This window comes from Amphiprion ocellaris, chromosome 3, assembly GCF_022539595.1.
Source record: "Amphiprion ocellaris isolate individual 3 ecotype Okinawa chromosome 3, ASM2253959v1, whole genome shotgun sequence".
Lineage (NCBI taxonomy): Eukaryota > Metazoa > Chordata > Actinopteri > Pomacentridae > Amphiprion > Amphiprion ocellaris.
The window spans coordinates 38,425,369-38,450,515 of record NC_072768.1 but is presented as its reverse complement, the minus strand read 5'-3'; the positions used below and the strand labels follow the sequence as shown (position 1 = coordinate 38,450,515).

Here is a 25,147-nt window from a genome sequence, read left to right as displayed (position 1 = left end):
TTGTGGAAAAATCTTTTTTTGGGTTTCAAAAGGTGTGTCTGCATTAGACAGGGCTCATGTCCAGGGACTGATCTGGCCGCTGTAAGACCTGGATACTGAGCTCCTGCAGCCAAGTTCTACTGGTCCTGGATGTGTTCAAGGGGCTTTAACCATCGTGTCGTCCTGCGGGTCAAACTGTCCCGTTTCAAAGTTTAAAAATGTGGGGAAAAAATATATATTTTCACAGTGAAACTTCTGATGTCCACATTTTCAACATTTTGGGAAATATTTGAAGATTATTTGGTGGAAAAAAAGAAATGTTAAAAATGTTTCTTCACAAAAAAAATCAATCAAAATCCAGGAAATTTCGCTGGATTTTAGTTGAATTTTTTTGTGAATGTTCTTAAAGAAAATATTAGAAGTTTTACTGATATATATGGAATCACTATAGATATTTTTAGGATTTTTTTTTTTGGAAGATTTTTACTCATTTTTTGAAAATATTGACAAGAATTTTCTTGCCCAGTTTGGGGGATTTTTTGGGAAATCTTTGAAAATTTTTTGGTGAAAAAAAAAATGTTAAAAATGTTTCTTCAGAACATTCACAAAAAAATCTACTAAAATCTAGCGAAATTCGCTGGATTTTGGTTGATTTTTTTTTAATTTTGGTTGATTTTTTAAGAAAAATTTTTTAACATTTCTTTTTTTCCACCAAAAAATGTTCAAAGATTTCACAAAAATGTTGAAAATGTGGACATCAGAAGTTTCACTGTAAAAATTTTTTTTCTCCACTTTTTCAAACTTTAAAACGGGTCAGTTCTGACCTGCAGGACAACATGAGGGTTAAGGAAAAGCACGACCTTCATTAGTGGATCACTGGAACCAAAACGTCCCAATACTCAAAATTTAATATGTATTTTTATGGAACCAATCAGTTTTAAGATTTTAATGGCTTCTTTAGGATTTGTTTAGTATTTTCGCTGTGATTGTACAAAAAGAAATTACACCTGAAGACCTAAGAGTGATTCTTAATGCAATATTTCACACTTTTTTCCACCGCTGTACATTCGTCTTTTTGAGCTAAATGCAGCCAAACCGACGGCTTCTTTGACATGTTGTCACTTAGTTTGACGCTGTCTCAGAGTAAATTAAACAGGTTAGAACCAGGAGTTTCTATTAGGTTCAAAGGTTTGTTCCAAAAATAACCGTCAAGAAATCATGTCCATAAGATCCCTGTTGCGTAAGAAGCTGCACCGGCTGCAGGCTTTTACACCTGATCAGCATTTAGTTGGCGTTAGTCGTTGTGCTGATGTGTTCACAAACTGTCCTGCAGCCTCTCAGGGGTTTGTTTCAGGATGTCGTGCAGCTGCTCGCAGGATAAATAAACCTCTCAGCGGGACAGTCCTCCTCGCTCTGTCCACATATAGCCTCTAATTAAAACACTAAACACTTCACAGTCATAGAAAGTGACTGAATGAGAGCCACTAAAGAGACACTGAACTGTTCTTCAGAGTCTTTAGTTTCATGTAAATGAGCAGATTCAAGAGCTTTTTAAAAGTATGAATGATGAAGCGAGTAACTTGAGCTATAAAAACCGACTTTAGGGCACTTTAATTAGATTATCTGATGACAGTCAGCGCTGTAATTGTCTGATTCCAGCTTCTTCACTGTGGATATTTTCTGGTTTCTTTCCTCCTCTGTGATGGTAAACTGAATATATTTGGACAAAACAAGACATTTTTGGACAGTTTCCTCAATTTTCTGGACAAAACAAGAACTTTATAAGCAGCAACGTTGAAGTGATGCACACTGGATGCTTCAATAATTATAGTTAATCACAAAAATGACTGATGAATGATGAGAATTAGAGATTTTAAGGCATTACTTTCACCCATAAAAGGAGCTAAAGTTTACTCTGTTGCTTCCAGTTGTTTAGGATTATCTTCTCCGAGTTTAATAAATATCGAGTTTAATAAACCAGGGGTGTCCAACATGCGGCCTGCGTGCCAAAAGCGGTCCTCCAGAGAGTCCAATCCGGCCCTCAAAGTGTAAAAATAACAGAGAAGACGTTAACTGCAGATTGTAAATTAGTAAAACTTTAAATTTAAAATCATTTCTAGACCATGACAAGTTGTTTTGATCATAAAGTAAAATACTAGATTGTTCATTGTTCTTTTGTCATTTTGTGTCTCATTTTTGTAATATTTTATCTTGTTTTGTTTTTTTTGTCTGACTTTTGTTGTTTGTCTCATGTTTTTGTTGTTTTGTGTTTCCTTGTCCATTTTTTTGGTCCCTTTGTAACTATTTTGTCTAATGTTTTGACTCTTTTTTGTTTTGTTTGGTTTCTTGTCATTTTGTTTCTCGCTTTGGTCGTTTTGTGTCTCATTTTTGTAATATTTTGTCTATTTTTGTTGTTTTGTTTCTTGTTTTTGTCATTTTGTTTCCTTTTTGTCTCACTTGTGTTGTTAGTCTATTTTTTTAGTTGTTTTGTTTCTCGCTTTTCTCATTTTTTGACTAATTTTTGTCGTTTTTCATTTTTTTGTCGCTTTGTAACTTTTTGTCAATTTTTTTGTCTTTTTTGTTTTGTTTTGTGTGGTTTGTCTCATGTTTTTGTCATTTTGTTTCACGTTTTTGTTGTTTAGTGTTTCCTTTTTGTCTCGCTTGTGTTTTTTGTCTTACTTTTGTCATTTTGTTTTTTGCTTTATTTATTGTTTTGGGAACCATTTTTGTCATTTTCTGTATTTTTTGTCTTGCTTGTTTCATTTGTCCATTTTTTTATCGCTTTCTAACTTTTTTGTCAAATATTTTGTCTCTTTTTTGTTTTGTTCGGTGTCTGTCTCATTTTTTGTCATTTTGTTTCTCGCTTTTGTCATTTTGTGTCTCCTTTTTGTATTATTTTGTCTTGTTTTTGTTGTTTTTTGTCATACTTTTGTCATAAACTATCTCTGACATGGGGACAGGATGGATCAGAATCTAACAGTAAACTGTAAAACAGATTATACTTATTTATAATACTTAGAGAAGTTTGGACATTTTCCTCAATAACAATCAACTGTAAGTACAATACTTGAGTAAATGTACTTAGTTACTTTGCACCACTGCCAAAGACCCTCAAAATGACTACAGAGACACTAGAACTTAAATTTCTTTATTTATACTGCTAAGTACTTTTTTTTTTTTTTTTTACTGCTGAGAAGGATAAAAAATGAACAATAAAATAGGATAAAATGTAAATACTCCAGTAAAGTACACAGTTTCAGGTGTACTTCGGTAGTTTATTGTAAAACTAAACATTTTTTCTAAGTTGTTCACGTGTTTTGTGTGAAATTAACCAGTAAACTAACTAGAGCTGTCAGATAAATGCAGTAGAAGAAGAAAGTGGCAGGAAATGGAAATATTCAAGCAAGGTACAAGTACTTCAGATTATAAATGTATTTAGTTACTTTCCAAAGACCCAGAAAATGACAGCAAAGAGGAACTAAACCTAAAAATGAATAATGAAGGAGCAGAAAATGTAAATACTAAAGAGTCTCATTTGAAAGAAATCAAAGGATTTAAATAGATTTAACTTAAATCAGTGACTTTAATTTGACTTTTTAAGTTAATTTAGATAAATTTAAAGTCATCCCTTCAACTTGCTGTTTTTTAGTAATTTATTTGCTGCATGTCTGTTTAGACGCTCATCTCTTCGTTGAGAACAGCTGCAGCAGAGTTTTTCTTTGTTCCGCCACGTTGTCGTCTCTGTTTCTTGGTTCTGCAGAGGCAGGAGGATCCTATAGGATCCTATAGGCTGAAACGTTCAGAACACAATGTGTGTGAGTCGCCTCCATGACCTCGTGCTGCTTCCAGAGTTTATTATGAGCCGAGTCACCGAGTGTCAAACCTCCAGAGACCTGCACAACAAAGACGGCTCTAAAGCTGCACGTTTTACATTCAACATTTTATCCTTCTTTACTGATTTGGTGCAAAAATTAGCATTTAATTCTGCAGTTTTGACCATTTAGATGCCTCTCTGTTAGGTTGAACCTGCTATAAAAATGCATTTTCTAAACATTTACTGAAGAAAACATCTGGTGCTACTGAAAATAACAACATTTTTAGTTAGAATTTAGTAGAGCTGCAGCTGTAAAGTCAGAAATCAGGTGGTCTTTTACTCTGTAGGTCACATTTTTGATTACATTGAAGCAAAAATGTCAGTTTTTGGGTGCTTAAATTGGAAATCTTGGAAACTTTGAATTAACACTCCTTGAAATTAATATTTTTTTTGCAAAATTAGTTTATTTATGCAGTTTTAATCATTTTGCTGTCTTCCAATTATTTACTGTAGAAAACATCTGATGCTACTGTAAATAACAACAATTTTAGTTAAAATTTAGTAAAGTTGCAGCTGCAAAGTCAGAAATCAGGCTGTATTTTATTCTGTAAGTTGTATTTTTGATAATGTTGAAGCAAAAATGTGCAAAAATAGCTTAAATTCTGCAGCTTCAACCCTTTGCACTACTTCCATCAGGCCATATGTACTATAAAAATTAGATTTTTGAAACATTTACTGTAGAAAACATCTGGTTCTACTGTAAATAACAAGATTTTTAGTCAGTTGCTGCTACAAAGTCAGAAATCAGGCTGTATTTCACTCTGTAGGTCACATTTTTGATTATATTGAAGCAAAAATGTCAGTTTTTGGGTGTTTAAGTTGGAAATCTTGGAAACTTTAAACTGACATTCCTTGAAATGAAGATGTTTTTGTGTAAAATTAGCATTTAATTCTGCACTTTTTAAGCATTAAGCAGCCTTTCTTGACATCAGTGTGCATCAGAGTCACCGATGAGAACGGTGCGATTAAATGTGTTATTTTTAACGCCCTGTTTTGTTCTGTAATTAATTAATCATAATTAAGTCGTTAAAGTCCCAGCCCTACTTATAATATAATCTGGCTTTATTATCTATTGTGTCTGTCGACTATAATTAAAACTAGAAAAATGTTGCAGAGCAGGAAGGTCAGTGTTTCCCTCTGAGATGTGAAGGAATGGAAGTAGAAAGCAGCACAGCATGGAAATGATCTAGATTTAAATGCAGTACTCGAGTAAATGTACTTTTCACCGCCACAAAACGACCGCAGAGACGACAAACCACCGCAGAAGAGCTGAACGCTACTAAACCAGCTCTAATAACGTGTATTTTTTAAACCAATAGATGTTTTTTAGAGTTTAAATCGAGAAAAAATGCCATCTTCATTCCTAAAAGCACAAATGAACATGAAATTTTGAACTTTATTTTAAAAGAACCTAAAAAAAAACCTAGCAAATCTACACATTTAACGAGGAGATAATGAGAGAAATTTTGAAATAAAAAAGAAATAATCTGAATTTGTAAAGCAACTAAAGCTGTAAGGAGAAAGTAGCAGAAAATTAAATTACTTAAACGCAGTACAAGTACCTCAAAAATGCAGTTAAGTGCAGTACTTGAGTAAATGTATTCAGTTACTTTAAAACTACAGCCAAAGATCCACAATATGGAACTAAAATGACCTCAAATAACTTCAGACTGCACATTAAAATATTAACAATCTTAGTTTTATATTTTATTAATAAAAAGAAAGCAGCATTTTTTCCAAAAAAATTCATAATCTTGCATTTTTTTATATTTTAAAATTAATAAGAATAAAGCAGATTTTGTAAGAAAAAATTAAATAATCTTTTAATTTTTTAAATAACTAATACTAATAACAATAATGCAGAATTTTTTCATAAAAAATTATATATTTTTTTAATTTTTATAATATACTAGAATTAATAAGAAAAATGCAGATTTTTTTATTAAAAATATCAAAAAGTTATTTTATATTAGATTAGAATTAGTAAGAATAAATCAGCATTTTTTTCAAAAACTTCAATAATCATGTATTTTTTTACATTACATTAATAATAATAACAATAACGCAGAATTTTTTCGTAAAAAATAACAATTTTTTAAAATTTTAATATTAGAATTAATAAGAATAAAGAAGCATTTTATTAATAAAAAAAAATATTATTCTTATAATTTTTTGGAGTTAAAAGAACTTTTAATTGAATTAAATTCGACCAAGAAACCATGATGAGTTTTGGAAATTTTTTTCTACAATCGCATGCATTTTTTAATTTTAACTGCGTGAATATGTAAAAATAGAGGAAGAAACTTTAATTCCTGAACTCAAGATGAAGAAAAATGAAGTTATCAAGTTAATTTTATTAAATTATATATACTAAACTAAGGTTTTATGTCAATTAATGCAGTTATTTGAGTTTAATCTACAAACTATAATAAATGTATACAGCACTATTATGTAAATACAAACATTTGCAACTTTAAACAACATCTAAATGAATAATTTTAATGTTTTAATCCATTAAATTAAACATTATTATATAAATACAAGCCAGTTTTCAAATTAAACGTTTATCTAAATTAATAAATTTGAATTTTTTAATCCATTAAATTAAATATTGAATTATTCTCTGAGTGTTTGCTGTTGGAAATAATAAAAGTCAATAATAAAGTATTAAAAAATGGAAATACAAGGACCGCAGGATTGTACTATAGTAAAAGTACTTAGTTACTTTCCATCACTGCTCAAGACCCTAAAATAAATGCAAATACAACCAATTTTCAAATTAAAAGTTTATCTAAATTAATAAATTAGATTTTTTTTATCCATTTAATTAAATGTTGAATTATTTTTAAAAAATGGAAATACTCAAGTAAAGTACAAGTACCTGAGGATGTACTCGAGTAAAAGTATTCCGTTACTTTTCTGTGGTGAGTAAAGAGAATAAAACTGCAGATGAAGATCGGTAAACGGAGAAACTCTGGTGGTTCTAACCAGTTAACGGAGGTTTAACGGACGCTCCAGCAGGATCCACAGCACGGTACCGGTCCGGTTCCAGGCTCCGTCCGGTTCTCCGGTTCTTTTCTGGACTCTTTAGATGCAAAGTGCGTCGCAGAGTTTGTCCTCAGAAAGTAGTTCCAGAACAAACGGTCCCCGCCGAGGAGCACCGACCGAGCGCCGGGGCTTTACCTCGGCTCTTCCCGGTGGTTTTCACGGTTTTTTTCTCTGCCGGATCTCTTACCTTCGGCTCGGTGCTGCTTCGTGCTCCCGGGACGCGGAGCCGGTGCGCCGCGGTGCTCGGTGACGCTGCTCCGGTTGAGACGTGGCCAGAAGCTGCGCAGCGCCGAGCGGACTGGAGGCGGCGGGGCGGGGGCTGCTGGTCACACAGGCCGGACGGAGGGCGGGTCCCGGCGGCGGCAGGAGGAGGAGGGGGCCGGTGGAAGCTCCGGGGGTCTCCGGCTGCTGAGTCACTGTCAATGCAGAGGGTCTGGAGGAGGCAGCCGGGGGCCTCAGGGGCCACACAGAGACCCCATTTCTCCAGGGGCCACATTAACGTAAAGACCCCAAATATACAGGGGCCACAGTTATACAGTGACCCCATTTCTCCAGGGGCCACATTAACGAAAAGACCCCAAATATACAGGGGCCACAGTTATACAGTGACCCCATTTCTCCAGGGGCCACATTAACGTAAAGACCCCAAATATACAGGGGCCACAGTTATACAGTGACCCCATTTCTCCAGGGGCCACATTAACGAAAAGACCCCAAATATACAGGGGCCACAGTTATACAGTGACCCCATTTCTCCAGGGGCCACATTAACGTAAAGACCCCAAATATACAGGGGCCACAGTTATACAGTGACCCCATTTCTCCAGGGGCCACATTAACGAAAAGACCCCAAATATACAGGGGCCACAGTTACACACACTTCTACAGGGGCCTCGCTTCTATAGAGAACCCACTTCTACACAATTATTAGGCAAATGAGTATTTTGATCTCATCTTCATTTTCATGCATATTTTCAAACCCCAAATGACATAAACTTGAAAACTAATTGGATCTCAGCATCATCAGGTGATGTGTACTTTGGTAATGAGGGAGGGTGGGGCCCAAACTGATCAACACCCTGGAACACAGTGTGCATAATTATTAGGCAGGTCAATAGATAATTCCAGGACTTTTTGTACCATAGTTGACAGTTTTTCATTTTCATAGTTGATCATTCAGTTCTTGGACCCTAATTAAAGCTGCAAGCAGCATTGAATGGGTCCTCGCCTCTTTGCTGGTCAGCAAATCCAAGCATGTCCACCAGGTGGCGCTGCGACTGAGGGCGTATTTCAGCCGGTGGATGTGATGAAGGCCGGATTCTGATCAAACGTGAAGTTTCAGGCAGATTGGAGCATGTATATTCTGTTTAGTAACACAGTAACAGAAAGACCCCAAATCTACAAGGGCCACACTTCTTTTGAGACCACACTTTTACAGGGGCCACAGTTGTGCAGTGGCCACTCCTCTATAAAAACCTCACTTTTACATGGGCCCCCAAATCTACAGGGGCCACTGTTATACAAGAGCCACAGTAATAGAGGGGCCTATAGGGGCCACAGTTATACAGGGGCCTAAATGGGTCACAGTTAAACTGGGTCCTATAGGGGTCACACTTCTATAGGGGCCCCAATTAAACAGGGGCCACAGTAATATAAAGACTCCAAATCTACAGGGGCCACATTTCTAGAGAGACTCCACTTCTACATGGGCCCCCAAATCTACAAGGGCCACAGTTATAAAGGTGACGCATTTCTATAGACTCCTCACTTCTATAGGGGCCACAGTTATACATGTTTCTACAGGGGCCACAAGTAACATACAGACCCCAAATCTACAGGGACCACAGTTATACATGTTTCTATGGGGCCCCCAAATCTACAGGGGCACAGTTATATAAAGACCCCAATTCTACAGGGGCCACACACACTTCTACATACTTCTAGAAGAGCCTCAGTTATACAGGCACCCCGAAATCTACAGGGGCCCTATTTTATACATGTTTCTACAGGGGCCACCGTTAAACAGGGGCCATGCTCCTATAGAGACCCCACCTCTACAGATGCCTACAGGGGCCACAGTTATACAGGAGCCACAGTTAAACTACAGGGGCCACATTTCTTTAGACGCCACACTTCTATTTTCTGTTCTTTCTATGTTTACAGTGTAGGACGGTCTCACAACACTGAGCCAGTTTAGTGAACTTCACTGGACCTCCAGACTAAAATATATAATTCTATATAACAATAATGTTCTTCAGCAGGATGACGTCTCATCTCTTCCTGCTCCAGATCTGATGTTTCTACAGAACCAGATTTTCTCTCCTGGATCTTCATGAATGAAGAGTTTCATCCAGAGGAAACTAATCAGGAACAAGGATGCAGCTGCTTCCTGTTTCAGCCAGACTCACTTCCTGTCGTCCTGCAGACTAAAACAAACGCTTCAGATGGAGGAGGCGTTCTGATGGCGCCGGCATCAAGCTGGAATCAGAACCAGTCTGGTGGAAGAAGAGAACCAGAACAAGATTCAGAACCAGTCTGGTGGAACAAAAGAACCAGAACTAGAACCAGCCTGGTGGAAGAAGAGAACCAGAACTAGAACCAACCTGGTTTAAGCAAAGAACCAGAACCAGTCTAGTGGAAGAAAAGGAATGGAACCAGAACCAGTTAGGTCGCAGGTTCAGTTCTGTCCAAATTCTCATCAGCTGGACAATCATCAGTGTTACTCTGAATTGTCAGAAATCTTATAGTAGATTATATTTAAACCTTCTGAGGACTCTGATTTTTCTCAAGGATTTATTTAAGAGATCTTGTTACTGTAATATTAAACACGATAAACTATTGGAAGCAGCACTTCTTTGTTTAATTTGCTGTTTGAAATGTATTCAGGAGGCTTGTTGTAATTCATACTAAGCACAGTTTCCACCAATGAAAAATGCTTTTGTATGCTCATATTAGTTAAACCTACCATCAAGCATGGAGGTGGCAGTATCATGCTCTGTGGAACTGGAGCTTTACACAAAGTAAATGGAATAATGAAGAAGGAGGATCACCTCCACGTTCTTCAGGAAAACCTAAAACCAACAGCAGAAGGTTGATCTTGGACACAGTTGGATGTTTCAACAAGACAATGAGTCCAAACACACATCAGACGTGGTAAAGAAATGGTTCCATCAGGTTAGAATGAAGGTTCCAGACTGGTCTCCCCAAAGTCCTGACTTAGACCCATCAAGAACCTGAAGAAACAAGTCAGAAAGACAACAAATTTAGTGGAACTGAACCAATTCTGTCCAGAGGAGTCAAAGATAAACCAGAAGATGGTAGATAGAAGCCAGAAGAACCAAACTGAGATGGAAATGGACAAAAGTTAGCATTTCTGTATGTATATTATTGACCCAACAGATTTTGTCATATATCCAGAAGGCCTTTAATAAATCTATGAAAGAACCAAAATCCAGGATTGTTTTAGACAAACATTCATTTGTTTCAATGATTCCATCATAGAAATTTCAGAGTTCTGAGTCTTTGGAAACTCAAGACTGGTAAAGAAATGGTTCAGTCAGGCTAGAATGAAGGTTCTAGGCTGGTCTCCTCAAAGTTCTGACTTCAGCCCATCAAGAACTTGAAGAAACAAATCAGAAAGACAATAAATTTAGTTGAACTGAACCAATTCTGTCCAGAAGAGTCAAAGATAAACCAGAAGATTGTAGACAGAAGAACCAAACTGAGGTGTATGTAGACTTTTGACCCAACAGATTTTGTCATATATCCAGAAAACCTTTAACAAATCTATGAAAGAACCAAAATGTAGGATTGTTTTAGACAAATATTCATGTGTTTCAATGATTCAAACATAGAAATTTTAGAGTTCTAGGAGTCATTGGACAAAAGCTGTGATGATACACAAGGTCTATAGAAGTGGATGTAGACTTTGGTTCATGACTGTATAATATATGAGTTTTACAGTTTGTGGTGTAGAATCAGAGTGACTGACTGTTCTGAGGTCATTTTTAGGAATAGTCCAGCCAAAAGGGTGGAACCGTCTGACTCCACCCGGACTGACGGCTTAAATGATGTAATACACTGGTGCTGGTCCAGAGCTACACAACAAACCGGAGTCAGAGGGGAAATGAAAATAAATAACTGAAAGCAGGACGTTTGCCCCTGAAGTCCTGCAGATGGTCCGCACACGTCATTAATAAATAAAATAAGGCAGATTTTATCATGTTTTTAGCCTCGAACCTACAAACCAGTGACACACAAACAGCTGCTTTCAGTTTAAAAATGATCAGAAGATGATTAAAGTGTACAAAGTGTTTATTATTCGTCAGCCTACAGCTATGTACAGTACAAAAATCACTGCAATCACTGTCGTAAACATACAAATGGCAAAAATACAGTAAATCTGTTTGTATTGTCTGAATGTTTCCATCAGTAGAAAACAGTAGAAACAACAGAAGAGCAAGTGGAGCTTCGTTAGATGAAGATCAGTGTAGAAACCTGTCCAGGAAAAGGGTGAAATATTCATTAATATGTGTGTTAAACTGAAAAATAGACAAAGTGCTGTGAGGCGCTTTTTATGTTTTAGTGGTGGTTTAATGAGTCTTGGTGGTCATTTTGTGTCTCTTTGTTGTGGTTTTGTATCTCGTTAGTGTTGTTTTGTGTCTTTGTGAGATAGTTTTGTGTCTCTTTAATGTTGTTTTAGGTCATTTTGTTGTGTTTTTTGTGTCTTTGTTGTGGTTTTGTGTCTCTTTGATGTTGTTTTCTGTCTCTTTGGTGTTTTGTGTCTGTTTGTTGTGGTTTTGTCTCTTTAGTGTTGTTTTGTGTCCATTTGCTTTGGTTTTGTGTCTCTTTGATGTTGTTTTGTGTCTTTTTGTTGTGGTTTTGTGTCTCTTTAGTGTTGCTTTTTGTCTCTGTTGTGGTTTTGTGTCTTTGTTGTGGTTCTATGTTGCTTTAATGTTGAGTTGGGTCTTTTTCTTGTGGTTTTGTGTCTTCATGGGGTTGTTTTGGGTCCACATGTGGTCATTGTGTGTATATTTACTGGTTTTGCTTGTCTTGTGGTGATTTTGAGTCCCTTTGTGGTCATTATTCGCATCCGGTGTTGTTTTATTGCTCTTTATAGTCATTTTGCATGTTTTTGTGGCCATTTGTGTCTCTTTGTGGTCATTATTTGTCTCTGGAGTTGTTTAGTGTCTCTGTGGTCATTTTGTTTCTCTTTGTGGTTGCTTTATGTCTCTTTGTGTTTTGTGCTTTGGGTCTGTTTAATGTTATTTTGTGTCTGTTGTTGTTTTGTGTCTCTTTGTTGTTGTTTTGTGGCTGCTTAGTGTTATTTTGTGTCTTTGTTATTTTGTGTGTCTGTTGTGGTTTTGTGTCTCTGTTGTTGTTTTGTGGCTGCTTAGTGTTATTTTGTGTCTTTGTTATTTTGTGTGTCTGTTGTGGTTTTGTGTCTCTGTTGTTGTTTTGTGTCTCAGTTGTTTTGTCTCTCTTTGTTGTTGTTTTGTGTCTTTTTGTTGTTTTGTGTCTCTTTGTTGTTGTTTTGTGTCTCAGTTGTTTTGTCTCTCTTTGTTGTGGTTTTGTGTCTCTTTGTTGTGGTCTTGTGTGTCTTTAGTGTTGTTTTGTGTCTCTGTTGTGATTTCCTGTCTCTTTGTTGATGTTTTGTGTCTCTGTTGTGATTTCCTGTCTCTTTGTTGTTGTTTTTTTGTCTGTTTAGTGTTGTTTTGGGTCTGTTTAATCTTGTTTTGTGTCTCTTTGCTGTTGTTTTGTGTCTCTGTTGTGATTTCTTGTCTCTTTGTTGTTGTTTTGTGTGTGTTTAGTGTTATTTTGTGTCTTTGTTATTTTGTGTGTCTGTTGTGGTTTTGTGTCTCTGTTGTTGTTTTGTGTCTCAGTTGTTTTGTCTCTCTTTGTTGTGGTTTTGTGTCTTTTTGTTGTTTTGTGTCTCTTTGTTGTTGTTTTGTGTCTCTGGTGTTGTTTTATGTCTTTTTGTTGTTGTTTTGTGTGTCTGTTGTGGTTTTGTGTGTCTGTTGTTGTTTTGTGTCTCAGTTGTTTTGTCTCTCTTTGTTGTGGTTTTGTGTCTCTTTGTTGTGGTTTTGTGTGTCTTTAGTGTTGTTTTGTGTCTCTGTTGTGATTTCCTGTCTCTTTGTTGTTGTTTTTTTGTCTGTTTAGTGTTGTTTTGGGTCTGTTTAATCTTGTTTTGTGTCTCTTTGCTGTTGTTTTGTGTCTCTGTTGTGATTTCTTGTCTCTTTGTTGTTGTTTTGTGTGTGTTTAGTCTGTTTCCTGTTATAAGCACTATGAAGACAGTTAAGACATACTAAGGTGTGAATGAGCTTCATTCTTTTAGCTTTCAGTTTACAGCTTTCTAGGCCCGATAATAAAAGCAGCTGTTGATATCATGTCGGTTCTCCTCAGACTCTGGAGGAGTTCTGTGATATCAAACAGATCCATCCTTTAAGTCCTGGAGCTGTGAGGTGGATTACACCTGTTTTTACAGAACATCACAGATGCTTATCCTGCAGAAAGAGTCCATCAGGAAAGGCAGCCGCCCTGAAGTGTAAAAGGAAACGTGATTAATCCGACCAGGACACCTTCTACGACCGTCCTATGGTCCAGTCCTCATTGATTAGAGGAGCTTTCAGAGGAGGACAGGAGGCACCTCAAACATTAACACTAACGCAGCAAGCTTTGGTGTTTTAGTGGTGGTTGCGTGTCTGTTTGTGGTGGTTTTGTGTCTCTCTGTGGTGGGTTTGTGTGTCTTTGTGGTAGTTTTGTGTGTCTTTGTTGTGGTTTTGTGTCTCTAGTGTGGTTTTGTGTATGTTTAGTGTTGTTTGTGTCTTTTTGGGGTCATTTTGTGTCTCATAGTCATTTTGCGTCTCTTTGTGGTGTTTTTTTTCTGTTTATGGTGGTTTTGTGTCTCTTTATGGTGAATTTTTGTCTTTTTGTGGTGGTTTTAATGCCTCTATGTGGTGATTTTGTGTCTTTCTGTGGTGGTTTTATGCTTCTATGTGGTGATTTTGTGTCTTTTTGTGGTGGTTTTATGCCTCTATGTGGTGATTTTGTGCCTTCCTGACATCGTTTTCTGTCTTCTTTATGTCGTTTGGTTTTCTCTTTGTTGTCAGTTTGTGTGTCTTTGTGGCAATTTTGTGTCAAGTTGTGGTTGTTTTGCATCAATTTTCCTTGTCTTCGGTGTTGTTTTGTGTGTCTTTGCGGTTATTTCATGTTTTTCTGGTTTGATTTTATGTCTCTATGTGGTCATTTGCTGTTCTAATGTCGTATTGTGTCTCTTTGTGTTCATTTTACATCAATCTTTGGTCATTTTGTGTTTTTTTGTGGTCGTCTACCATGTATTTGTGGTCGTTTTGCATCTTTCTGGACTCGTTTTGTGTCTCTAGTGTCATTTAAGTCTATTTGTTGTCTTTTTACGTGTCTTTTGTGGTTGTTTTGTGTCTCGTTGCACTCCTCTGACTCCTTTCTATCGGAGCATCATTCAGGTTTTCAGCAGTTTGTGTTACAGTGGTTCTATTGTGGGATCAGATCACACCGACCAGCCTTTACTTCCCTCAAGCATCAGCGTTCCTTCGGTGTCAGTGACCCTGTTTCTGGATCACTGAAGTCCTTCCTTCTCCCACTATGGTTGGTTCTAACCTCTACATACCAGGAACACAACACCTGGAGACCCAGTCGTCCACCATCACAGGCTTTAAGGCTCTTACATCATGTGTCCTGCTTCCAACACCACCTACTGCTGTGTTATTCACTGTTAACGCTTTAATAATGCCCCTGAAGAATGTATTTATTAATTATTGACCAGCTAGATTACAGAACTGCATTTTTTTATATGTTTCTGGATCAGTTTCTGGCCAACGAAGCAGCAGGTTTGTTTGTAGCAGCTGTGAATAATGTTAATAATTTACAACCATAACAACATGAAGCTAATGTTCCGCTACAAGACACACAAAGTTAAAACGTTAAACAAACTGTTTGGGTTTTTTTGGGTCAACATGTGGTCATCTTGTGTGTCTATATACTGGTCTTGTGTGTCTGTGGTCGTTTTGTGTCTCTTTATGGTTGGTGTCATTTTCAGGCTCTTTAATGTGGTTTTGTGTGTCTTTGTGATGGTTTTTGTCTGTTGTGGTTTTGATCTATTTAGTGTTGTTTTGTGTCTCTGTGGTAGTTTTTTGTCTCAGGGTTGTTTTGTGTCTTTTTCTGGTTGTTTTGTGTCTTTCTGTTGATGTTTTGGGTCAACATGTGGTCATTTTGTGTGTCTATATTCTGGTCTTGTGTGTCTGTGATCATTTTGTGTTTCGTTGTGGTTGTTTTTTTGTCTATTTGGTGTCATTTTCAGGCTCTTTAATGTTGTTTTGTGTGTGTTTGTGGTGACTTTTGTTTCTCTTTGTGGTTGTCTTGTGTGTCTTGTGGTCATTTTACATCTCTTTGTTGTGGTTTTGTGTCTGTCTAGTGTTGTTTTGGGTCTTTTTGTTGTGGTTTTGTGTCTATTTAGTGTTGTTTTGTGTGTCTTTGTGTTCATTTTGTGTCTTTGTGGTGGTTTTGTGTCTTATTGGGGTTGTTTTGGGTCAACGTGGTCATTTTGTGTGTCTACATACTGGTTTTGTGTGTCTTGTGGTCATTTTGCATCATTTTGTGTTTCTTTGTGGTTGTTTTTTGTCTATTTGGTGTCGTTTTCAGGCTCTTTAATGTTGTTTTGTGTGACTTTGTGGACATTTTGTTTCTCTTTGTTGTGTTTTTGTGTCTCTTTAGTGTTGTTTTATGTCTCTTTGTTGTGTTTTGGTGTCTCTTTAGTGTTGTTTTGTGTCTGTTGTGTTTTTGTGTCTCTTTAGTGTTGTTTTGTGTCTGTTCTTGTTTTGTGTCTCTTTGTTGCGGATTTGTGGCTGCTTAGTGTTATTTTGTGTCTTTGTTGTTGTGGTTTTTGGCTGTTTAGTGTTGTTTTGTGTCTCTTTGTTGTTGTTTTGTGTCTTTTTGTTGTGGTTTTGTGTCTAGTTAGTGTTGTTTTGTGTCTCTTTATTGTGGTTTTGTGGTTGTTTAGAGTTGCTTTTTATCTTTTTGTTGTGGTTTGTGTCTATTTAGTGTTGTTTTGTGTCCCTGTTGTAATTTGTATCTGTTTTGTGTTATTTTAGGTCTTTTTGTGTCTTTTTGGAGTTGTTTTGGGTCAACGTGGCAATTTTGAGTCTCTTTGTGGTCATTTTGTGTTTCTTTATGGTTGTTTCTGTCTCTTTATGGTTGTTTTGTGTCTCTCTAAAGCTGTTTTGTTTGTCTTTGTGGTCATTTTACATCTCTTTGTAGTAGTTTTGTGTCTCTTTGTGGTTATTTTGTATCCTCTTGTGGATGTTTTCTTTCTTTCTGGTGCAGTTTTGAGTTGAGTTTTTTGAGTTTTTTGTGTTCATTTTAAGTCCCTTTGTGATCATTTTATGTCTCTTGGTGCTAGTTTTCCATCTCTCTAGTGTCATTTGGTGTCTCTTTGTGGTCGCTTTACATCTTTTTGTGATTGTGTTGTGTCTCTTTTACAGCAGCAGGAAGTTAAAGGACAAACGTGGGAGGACAAACCTGTACGTTTGCATCAGGACAGGTGAGGTTTTCCCACTGGGACCGGTACCGTTGTCAGAACCTGGTTCTGGAAGACGAACCTCTGGATGCGTTCGAACACCCAGAGGAAGACGAGCAGGACGCTGACGTACTGAATCCAGGCCAACTTGATGGTTTCCCAGAAGCCCGGACGATAAGTGGAGGAAGGAGGTTAAGGCAGAAATAGGGAGAAAACTTCATAATGGAGAAGAAAAAATGAGGTTTTAGCGTTTAGAATCAACTTTATGAAATTATTTAAACACGAGAGAACAAGTCCTTCATACTAAAACATGGAAAGTTGAATATATTAGCGATAAAACACTCCAGAGGTTTTGCCGTTTGCTCTTTGTGGTCATTTTGTGTAGTTTTATGTCTTTATGGGGTCATTTTGTGTCTCTTTCTGGTCATTTTGCATCAGTTTATGGTTGTTTTGCATCTCCTTTGCATCTCTGGTGTCATTTTGTGGTCATTTTGTGTCTCTTTGTGTTTGTTTCTTGCCTTTTTCAGTCATTTTGTGTTTCTTTGGGGTTGTTTATGTCTTTTTGGGGTTATTTTGTGTCTCTGTGGTCATTTTGTGTCTATTTGGGGTCATTTTGTGTCTTTTTTGGGTCATTTTGTGTTCTTCTGGTTTAATTTTATGTCTCTATGTTGTCATCTGCATCTCTAGTGTCGTCTAGCGTCGTGTGTTAATTTTGCATCAATTTTTAGTCATTTTGTGTCTCTTTGATGTTGTTTTGAATGTTTTTGTGTCTCTTTGTGGTCGTCTAGCATGATATGTCGTCGTTTTGTGTCTCCAGTGTCATTTAAGTCTATTTGCTGTCCTTTAGCTTCTCATTTGTAGTAGTTTTATGATCGTCTTACGTGTCTTTGTGGTCATTTTGCGCCTTTCTGATGTAATTTTATGTCTCTTTTTGGCTGTTTTGTGTCTATTTGTACTCCTTATATAGCAGCAAGGAATGGATGGATTTATAGTTTGTGAATGCGATTAATTATTGTCTTAGTAGCAAAACTTTACCATAGAGAGTATAAAAAGGATTATGTCTGATTTTCCTCTGAGAAAAGCCTCTTTTTCCTGCAGTTTTGAAGGATATCTGATGACCTCCAGAGGGTAACGAATCTCAGCGTTCAGCTCGAAGGGAGAACCAGCAGCTCGACCAACGGTCCAGACGGGCATCGGACAGGACAGAACTGTGGACACTGAGGCAGGAAACACACAGAGAGTTATAATAATATTAATAATGATGATAATATCCAGTGTAGTGCAGTAATACATGCAGGAAAACAGAATAAGAGCCTCTGCTAACTCACAGTTTCTGTCCTGGTAGCTTCTAATTATGTTGTCGAGGTCGTAGGAACTTGCAAAAGGACTCGAACCGTCGATCACTGAAACCTGAGAATAAATACAGAAAAACAGACAATAAAATATAAATCAATACTTCCTGAGGAACATGTGGTTCCTCAGGAAGCGGAATCAAACGTAATCTGATTATTATGAGGGATGTTAAATAATACAGGTAAATGAGGTTGGATTGTACAGTTTTTATGTATTTTGACACACAAATATCAGAAAATATGTATGAATGGACAGAGAATAGTGTCAATAATAACATTTTAAAAGTTAATTTAATGCATTTTGCAGCTCTTTAACTGTTTTTTTTATCTTAGACTGGGTGGATTAAAGGTTTAAGTTTTCATAATAATGATAATAAATTAGATATATTTATATTAAAGCATCATTATTTTGCTGAATTAACTACTAGCAGTTGTTATTTGCAGCACACCAATGGAATAAACCCTTAATTCTGCACCTCGAACCCTCAGAAAATTATGTTTTTTTTGTATTTTGAATGCTTTACTTTGGTTGTTTTTGCTCAGTTTTGAAAGGTGGTCAAGCAGTAAAGTTTTTTTAATCACAATTATTCTAAATATTACGCGCCGAAGTCTGTCTGAATTATTAAAATTCTTAAATAAACTTTAAAATTCAGAGGAAAATTGTGTAGTTACAAGGAGTGTCTTTCCTCTCTGTGCGTTTATGGACTTTATTAGTAGATTTATTTTTATTGGATGGTTTTATATTGATTGTCTTACATGTTATGTCTGTTTTGTTTTTTTTTTAATGTTACTTATGTTATTTATTTATGCGTTTTAAGGACTGCACTTTCAATTACGCTGTTCTCATACAGAGACAATAAAAACATTGTGATTCTGAAGTTCAGGAGCTGCAGGTTTGCATTAAATCTAAGTTATGACTCCAAGAAAGAGCAGAAATTTAGACAAAAGCTGCTTTAGATTTTTATCAAACACATCTGAGCAAACATGCGACCCACAGTCTGAGTGTGTCGGTAAACTTCCTGTATTAGTCCTAAAGGATGAAGGAAAAGGCGTTAGATGGTTGTGGTTTTACATTATAAACGTTGTAGAGTCCTCGGTGAGGCAGTGGAACTCTCTGCTGCAGCTTCAGGTCTCCACTGATGAACAACTTTGCTCCAGGAACAGAAGACGAATGTTGGACGTAAGCTAAACTCTGCATCACCACTGTGGACATCCGCTGAGGAAACGTGGAGAAAAAAGGAGTTATTTCCATCTTAATCCATTTACAAATCCATATTTTATGTTTTTTCAGGAGATGGTGGAGCAGAAAATCTTCTAAAAATTCTTCTAAAACATACTGTTTAGTGTTGATTTGGGTCTTTTTGTGGTTGTTTTGTGTCTTTTTTGGGTTGTTTTGGGTCAGTATGTCATCATTTTGCGTGTCTATATATTGGTTTTGTGTGTCTTGTGGTCATTTTGAATCTGTTTGTGGTCATTTTGCATCATTTTGTGTCTCTTTGTGGTTGTCTTTTGTCTCTTTGGTGTTGTTTTCAGGCTCTTTAATGTTGTTTTGTGTGTCTTTGTGGTCATTTTACATCTCTTTGTTGTTCTTTTGGTTCTCTTTAGTGTTGATTTGTATCTCTTTGTTGTGGTTTGTGTCTGTTTAGAGTTGGTTTTTATCATTTTATTTCACTTTGTGGTTGCTTTATGTCTATGGTTGTCTTGTGTGTCTTTGTGGTGGTTTTGTGTCTGTTTAGTGTTGTTTTGGGTCTTTTTGTGGTCATTTTGTGTCTTTTTGGGGTTGTTTTGGGTCAACGTGTTGTCATTTTGTGTGTCTATATACTGGTTTTGGGTGTCTTGTGGTAATTTTTGAGTACCTTTGCATTCCTTTTGCATCTTTTTGCGGTCATTTTGTGTCTCTGTGGTTGTCTTTTGTCTCTTTGGTGTCATTTTCAGGCTCTTTAATGTTGTTTTGTGTGTTTTGTGCGTCTTTGTGGTCATTTTATTTCACTTTGTGGTTGCCTTATGTCTCTTTATGGTCATTTGTGTCACTTTGTGGTTGTCTTGTCTGTCCTGTTTTCCTGCATGGTTGAACAGAAATGGTTCTAAAGATGTGTTGGTTTGAGACTAAATGGCCCCAGTAGCTACTAATATCCTTTATTTGACACTAATATTTCAGATAAAACGTCCATGAACATAAATCAGTGGTGAATAAATACGTACGAAGAGCTGGTAGCTGAAGGTGAGCAGCAGCTGGATGCTGTAAATCTGCTCATCGGGTTTCAGAGGAAGCTGCAGCTGGAAGATCAGAAGGTCCAACTTCCCGTCATGGTTCTGGTCCACCTCTATCACCTGCACAGGAGGATGATGGGAAAAAAATGATGCTCAAGTAAACACAGTGAGTAAATGTTGAGTTAATTACTATAAAACTATGGAGGAACTAGAAACACACAGTAAAACACTAAACTGCATTTTATTAAACTCATCTGCACTTTAATTCACTTATTCTTAACTTCTTTAAAAATTTTAGAACACACACAATATTAACAAAACCTTGCCAAAGACGTTCTGTAATATTTTTCAAAATAAATTTTTTTTAAAAAATAAAGAAAAATAAATGTTTCACAATGTAAATTTAAAACTTTCGAATAACAAATATAAAGTAATTTAACAAATAAACCACAGAATAAAATATGAGGGGAAACTAGTAGGAACAATTTTATTGCACAGTTTGTCTCTTACATGCTTTTATTTTCTCATTTTCTGTCCAGTTAAGATGTTTAAGTTGATCAGTTTTATTTATTTTATGAAAATATGTTCATTAATTTTAAACTGTTTTTGAAAAATTTCATTTTTATTACAGATTTTATTAAACTTTTTAAAAATAATTTGCTTGTAAAGCTCTTTGAATATTATTCTGTGAATCTATGTTAATTTTATTTAATTGTTCTTGAATAATTTTTTTTATTGTTTTTACGTTTCATTAAATGTTTATAAAATAATTTTTTGCCTGTAAAGCACTTTGTATGTGATTCTGTGAACCTGTGTTCACTTTATTAAACAGTTTATATGTATACACACACACACACACACACACACACACACACACACACACACACACACACACACACACACACACACATATATATGTAGATATATACATATATATGTATATATACATATATATGTATATATATGTGTGTGTGTATATCTATCTCTCTATCTATCTATCTATCTATATATATATATATACATATGTGTGCATATATAGATAGATAGATAGATAGATATAGATATCTATCTATCGTCTATCTATCTATTTATATACATATGTGTGTATATATCTATATATCTATATCTATATCTATCTATATATATATATATATATATATATATATATATATATATATAAACATGTTTTATTTCATATTTTTATACTTTTTTAATTGTAAAGCTGTTTGAATATTATTCTGTGGACCTGTGTTTACTTTATTCAACTATTTGTGAATAAAAACTGTTTTATTACTTGTTTTAACTTTTTTTGTACTTTAAAGCATTTTGAATTTCATTCTGTGATTTTTTTTTTTACTTTATTCAACAGTTTTTGAATAATTTTATTATTTTTACATATTTTATTCCATTTTTTAAAAATTTTTGCCTGTAAAGCACTTTGAATATTATTCTGTGAACCTGAGTTTACTCTATTTAGCTATTTGTCAATAATAACATTTTCATTACATGTTTATTTAATTTTTTTTTAGCTGTAAAGCTCATTGAATATTATTCTGGAAAGCTGAATTTACTCTATTTGTGAATAATAAAATTTAAAAAAATGTTTTATTTCATATTTTTTAAGATTTTTTTGACTGTAAAGCAAAATGATTATTATTCTGTGAACTTGTGTGCATTTTTTAACTGTTTGAATACTTTCATTACATATTTTATTTAAGTTTTTACACATTTTCCAGCAAAGCTCTTTGAATAACCTCTGTGCATGATAAACTGATGTAAAACAGAAACTTACTTTGTGACCATTTCAGACATGGCTGTAATAAAAACTGTTTATATTTATACCAATAAACCAACCAGTGATCTGCTGCTGGTTTAACTGGTCGATTAATCAGTTGACTGATAGAAGATACTTTTTTAAAACAAAATGCTAAAATTTGACAGTTTCAGCTTCTTAAATATGAATATTTGCTTGTTTTCCAGGTTTTATATGATTGTAAACTCAAAATTTGTGTTGATCAGTCAACAAAATGATTGCTAACATGTAAAATTAGGCTCCACAGGATAATATAATGAGCATTTTTACTATTTATCACCCACAGGATCAGATTAAAGCTGATAAATGTTGTAAACAGAGATCATATGTGTTATTACTGAGGCTCTGGGTGTTTCTAGTCTTGAGTTCTCACAGAGACAGCAGGGATCCTCAGGTTGTTTCCCAGCATGTTGTTCAGGTGGCTGAAGCTGCTCCAGGCCACAAAGTCTCCCTGAACGCTGGTCGCTGCCACCAGGAGAGTCTCATACTGGAACTTCACCACCGGCTGCTCCTCATACGTGCTTCTTTTAACCCAGAAACCTGAAACCAGAGCAGATTTAAACAGTCACAGAGGATTTCTGCCAGCCCAGTGAAGTTGGATCTGGTCAGTGTTTCTGAGCTTCAGGGACTCGTAAAATCTGAATCTGACACTTTAAATTCCCTCTCAGGGCTCCTAAACCTCCTTATCAGCCACATTTTTACCCCTCACAGATGCCCCGGGGCAAAAACTTGTCTTTAGGTCCCTACTGATCTTTAAATTAAATGGCAGATTCATGATTTCTTCAAGCTCTCAACCAGCTGAAAGGATTTGTAATTTAAATGTAGTGAATTAACAGAGAACAAATCTGATTAAAGCTGCAACAAGTAATCATTTAGTTCTTTGTTATTAATCAGCAGCTATTTGAATAATTGATTAATCAACCTGAACCATTTTTAAAAGAAAAAACAGTCCAAATTCTTGGATTTTGGCTTCCAAAATGTGAATATTTTCTCTTTTCTTTCCTCCTCTGTGACAGTAAACTGAATATTTCTGGGTTGTGGTTTTGGGAAACAACAACGTCAAAATTTTTCAACATTTTTTTGATATTTTTAGATAAAATAAAAACTTAATTAATCCTGAAGTAAATTCTTAAAAACATACCAAACATCTATCGACCACACAGACCTTATAGATCCAAAGAACGACTCGATTAATCAATGTTAATTGACAATGAAAACAATCATTAGTTGCAGTTCTAATAAACCAATACACTCAACGTGCTTTCTAATAAAAAATAATGATAGAAAGAACACCCAATAGACACAAATAAATATTCTACATAAATATAAATAACCGTTAAAGCATTCATGTAAAACACACACTGACATATGCAAATAAAGTTATTTCTAATGAAAAAATGCTCAAAAATCTCTGGTACCAACCTGTAAAATGTGTATATTTTCAAGTTTTTAATAATAGCAAATGCATTTTTTAAAAATTATTTGTACAAATATTTGGTCAGACTAGGTAATTATTGGATTATGTGCATTTTGTTTGTTGGGAATAATAGTTTTTCTGACATTTTATAGACTTACTAAAGAAGCACATACTACTATACACAAACACACTGAAGTAAATAATCATTAATTCAATGTAAATTTTTAAAAATGTTGTGTACAACCTTATGGAACTTCTGTAACAAACTAATGTCACACTGGGAAAGACTTTCTGTGTGTTAATTATTCAAAACAGAAAAAATAAAAGAAGCAGTTTTATGTAGATTTACTGGATTTTTAACAAAGCAAATTTAAAATGTCCTCATAACACACAGAATATAATTAAACACCTGTTTAACAATCATACTTACAGAGTCTACATTTATCTTCAGTACAATATTAGAATTGTATTTTATTTCCAGCAGTATGTAATAATAGTTCTTAATATTTTAATAATAAATACACACATGTAAAAACATTTTTCTGCTCCCTTTGCAGTAATTTTGGAGCTAATTTGTGTTTCTTCCTGGTTGATTTTGCTAAAATTAGCAGCAGCAGATCTAATGGTGCAAAATATATAATTCTTTTGGGCACATTTCAGTTTACGTTTCTGCAAAATGCTACACGCATTTTTTAAAATTATTATTAAAAAAGAGAATATATGTAATTAAATGTAAGACTTGCTATTACTTCCTCAGGCCTTTCTTTAAAGAGAAGATAAAACTTCATTAATCCTTCTGGACATTCTTGTGCCAGACAGTGCTCAGGAAAAATAAAAATGACAACATAAGAAATGAAGTGACTAAAAAGTAGAAAATAATAAATACAAGCACAATAAACTAGTGAAATTAAATAAGTAAAGTAAAATAAGGTTGCAAAACGTGATACTGGTATGTATACTAAAGTAGATCAATTTTCTTGTCTTTTCTTTTCCCTGTTAAAAGGGTGTTTTCCTGCCACTGTCTCCTTAGGGCTGCTCTGGGGGTTCAGGCATATGGGTTCTGTAAAGCGTCTCGAGACAATTAGACTGTAATTGGCGCTATATAAATAAATTGAACTGAATTGAATTGAATTGAATTGAATTGAATTGAATTGAATTGAATTGAATTGAATTGAATATGTTTTTCCAACACCTGCAGATAATATGTGATGAACTTTACAACAACTGAGCTCGATATAGAGTAAAATAAAGATGTTAAAACTAATTCTGACACAGATTTCCTGCACAAGATAAAGAATCTACTATTCAATTTATTAATGTATAGGTACAAATTATATATAAAAGCTGTAAATCTGAGGGTTTCTACTGAGCAGCTTCATCCTGGTGCCTCAGTAAACTAATCTTCCATCTGTTATTATTAATGTTGGTGAACTTCTGTTTAGACTTCTGTAAAGTTTCCTGTTTAGCTTCAGTCCTGGAGCTCAGAGCTTCTCTACCTTGACTCCTGTAGGCGACCAGCAGCGGAGAGATGTAGGTGAGACCCAGAACCACCAGCAGGAACACGGTAGCTTTAGTACAGACACTGGTTCTGTACCGAACCACGGCCGGATGGGAGTAAACCTCGTAGAAAGCCATCAGTGAACACAAACAGACGGCTAGCCTGCTAATGCTACAGCTAGCACAGATGCTAACAGGAGGCTAACGCGAGTGAACGGACGGCGGAAAAAAACGCAAAATAAACGCGACGTGTTGGTCTCTTAAGTGAAGTCCATCTAACCGCCGCCGTTTTTAAGATCGTTTTGGTCGGAAAAAGTGGAGTTTTAACGGGTATTAGCCTCCCAGCTAGTGAAGCAGCAGACAGGGCGCCATGTTTCAGGCTAACAGCGTCTCCAGGTTACCGTTA

General features: G+C 35.5%; 2 protein-coding genes across 7 annotated transcripts in view; both read right to left on the bottom strand.

Annotated features, from left to right (window-relative positions):
- Positions 1-10,007, bottom strand: part of chst6 (carbohydrate sulfotransferase 6) — a 27,756-nt gene extending 17,749 nt beyond the window's left edge. The window contains exons 1-2 of one of the 4 annotated variants that reach the window (XM_055006957.1): positions 9,867-10,007; positions 9,310-9,396 (exon numbers count right to left, since the gene is read on the bottom strand). The gene's annotated coding sequence lies outside the window, so the exon portion shown is untranslated. Of the gene's footprint in view, positions 1-6,734; positions 7,226-9,309; positions 9,397-9,866 lie in introns of those variants that run through there. The other 3 variants (XM_023270734.3, XM_035948377.2, XM_023270735.3) reach the window with 3 other exon arrangements.
- On the bottom strand, positions 9,740-25,147 carry tmem231 (transmembrane protein 231). Of its 3 annotated transcripts, none has more exons than XM_023270737.3 (8): positions 24,741-25,145; positions 22,201-22,367; positions 20,006-20,134; positions 18,876-19,019; positions 17,780-17,861; positions 17,563-17,668; positions 16,454-16,629; positions 9,740-10,134 (listed from the first exon to the last, which is right to left on the bottom strand). In XM_023270737.3, exons 1-7 carry the CDS (start codon positions 24,877-24,879, stop codon positions 16,467-16,469), a joined length of 930 nt encoding a protein of 309 aa, XP_023126505.1. In that variant the 5' UTR covers positions 24,880-25,145; the 3' UTR covers positions 9,740-10,134; positions 16,454-16,466. The 3 variants fall into 3 exon arrangements, with proteins under 3 accessions (XP_023126505.1, XP_054862935.1, XP_023126504.1); XM_023270736.3 differs by lacking the exon at positions 9,740-10,134 and adding an exon at positions 11,198-11,398; XM_055006960.1 differs by lacking the exon at positions 18,876-19,019 and having other exon boundaries at positions 24,741-25,147.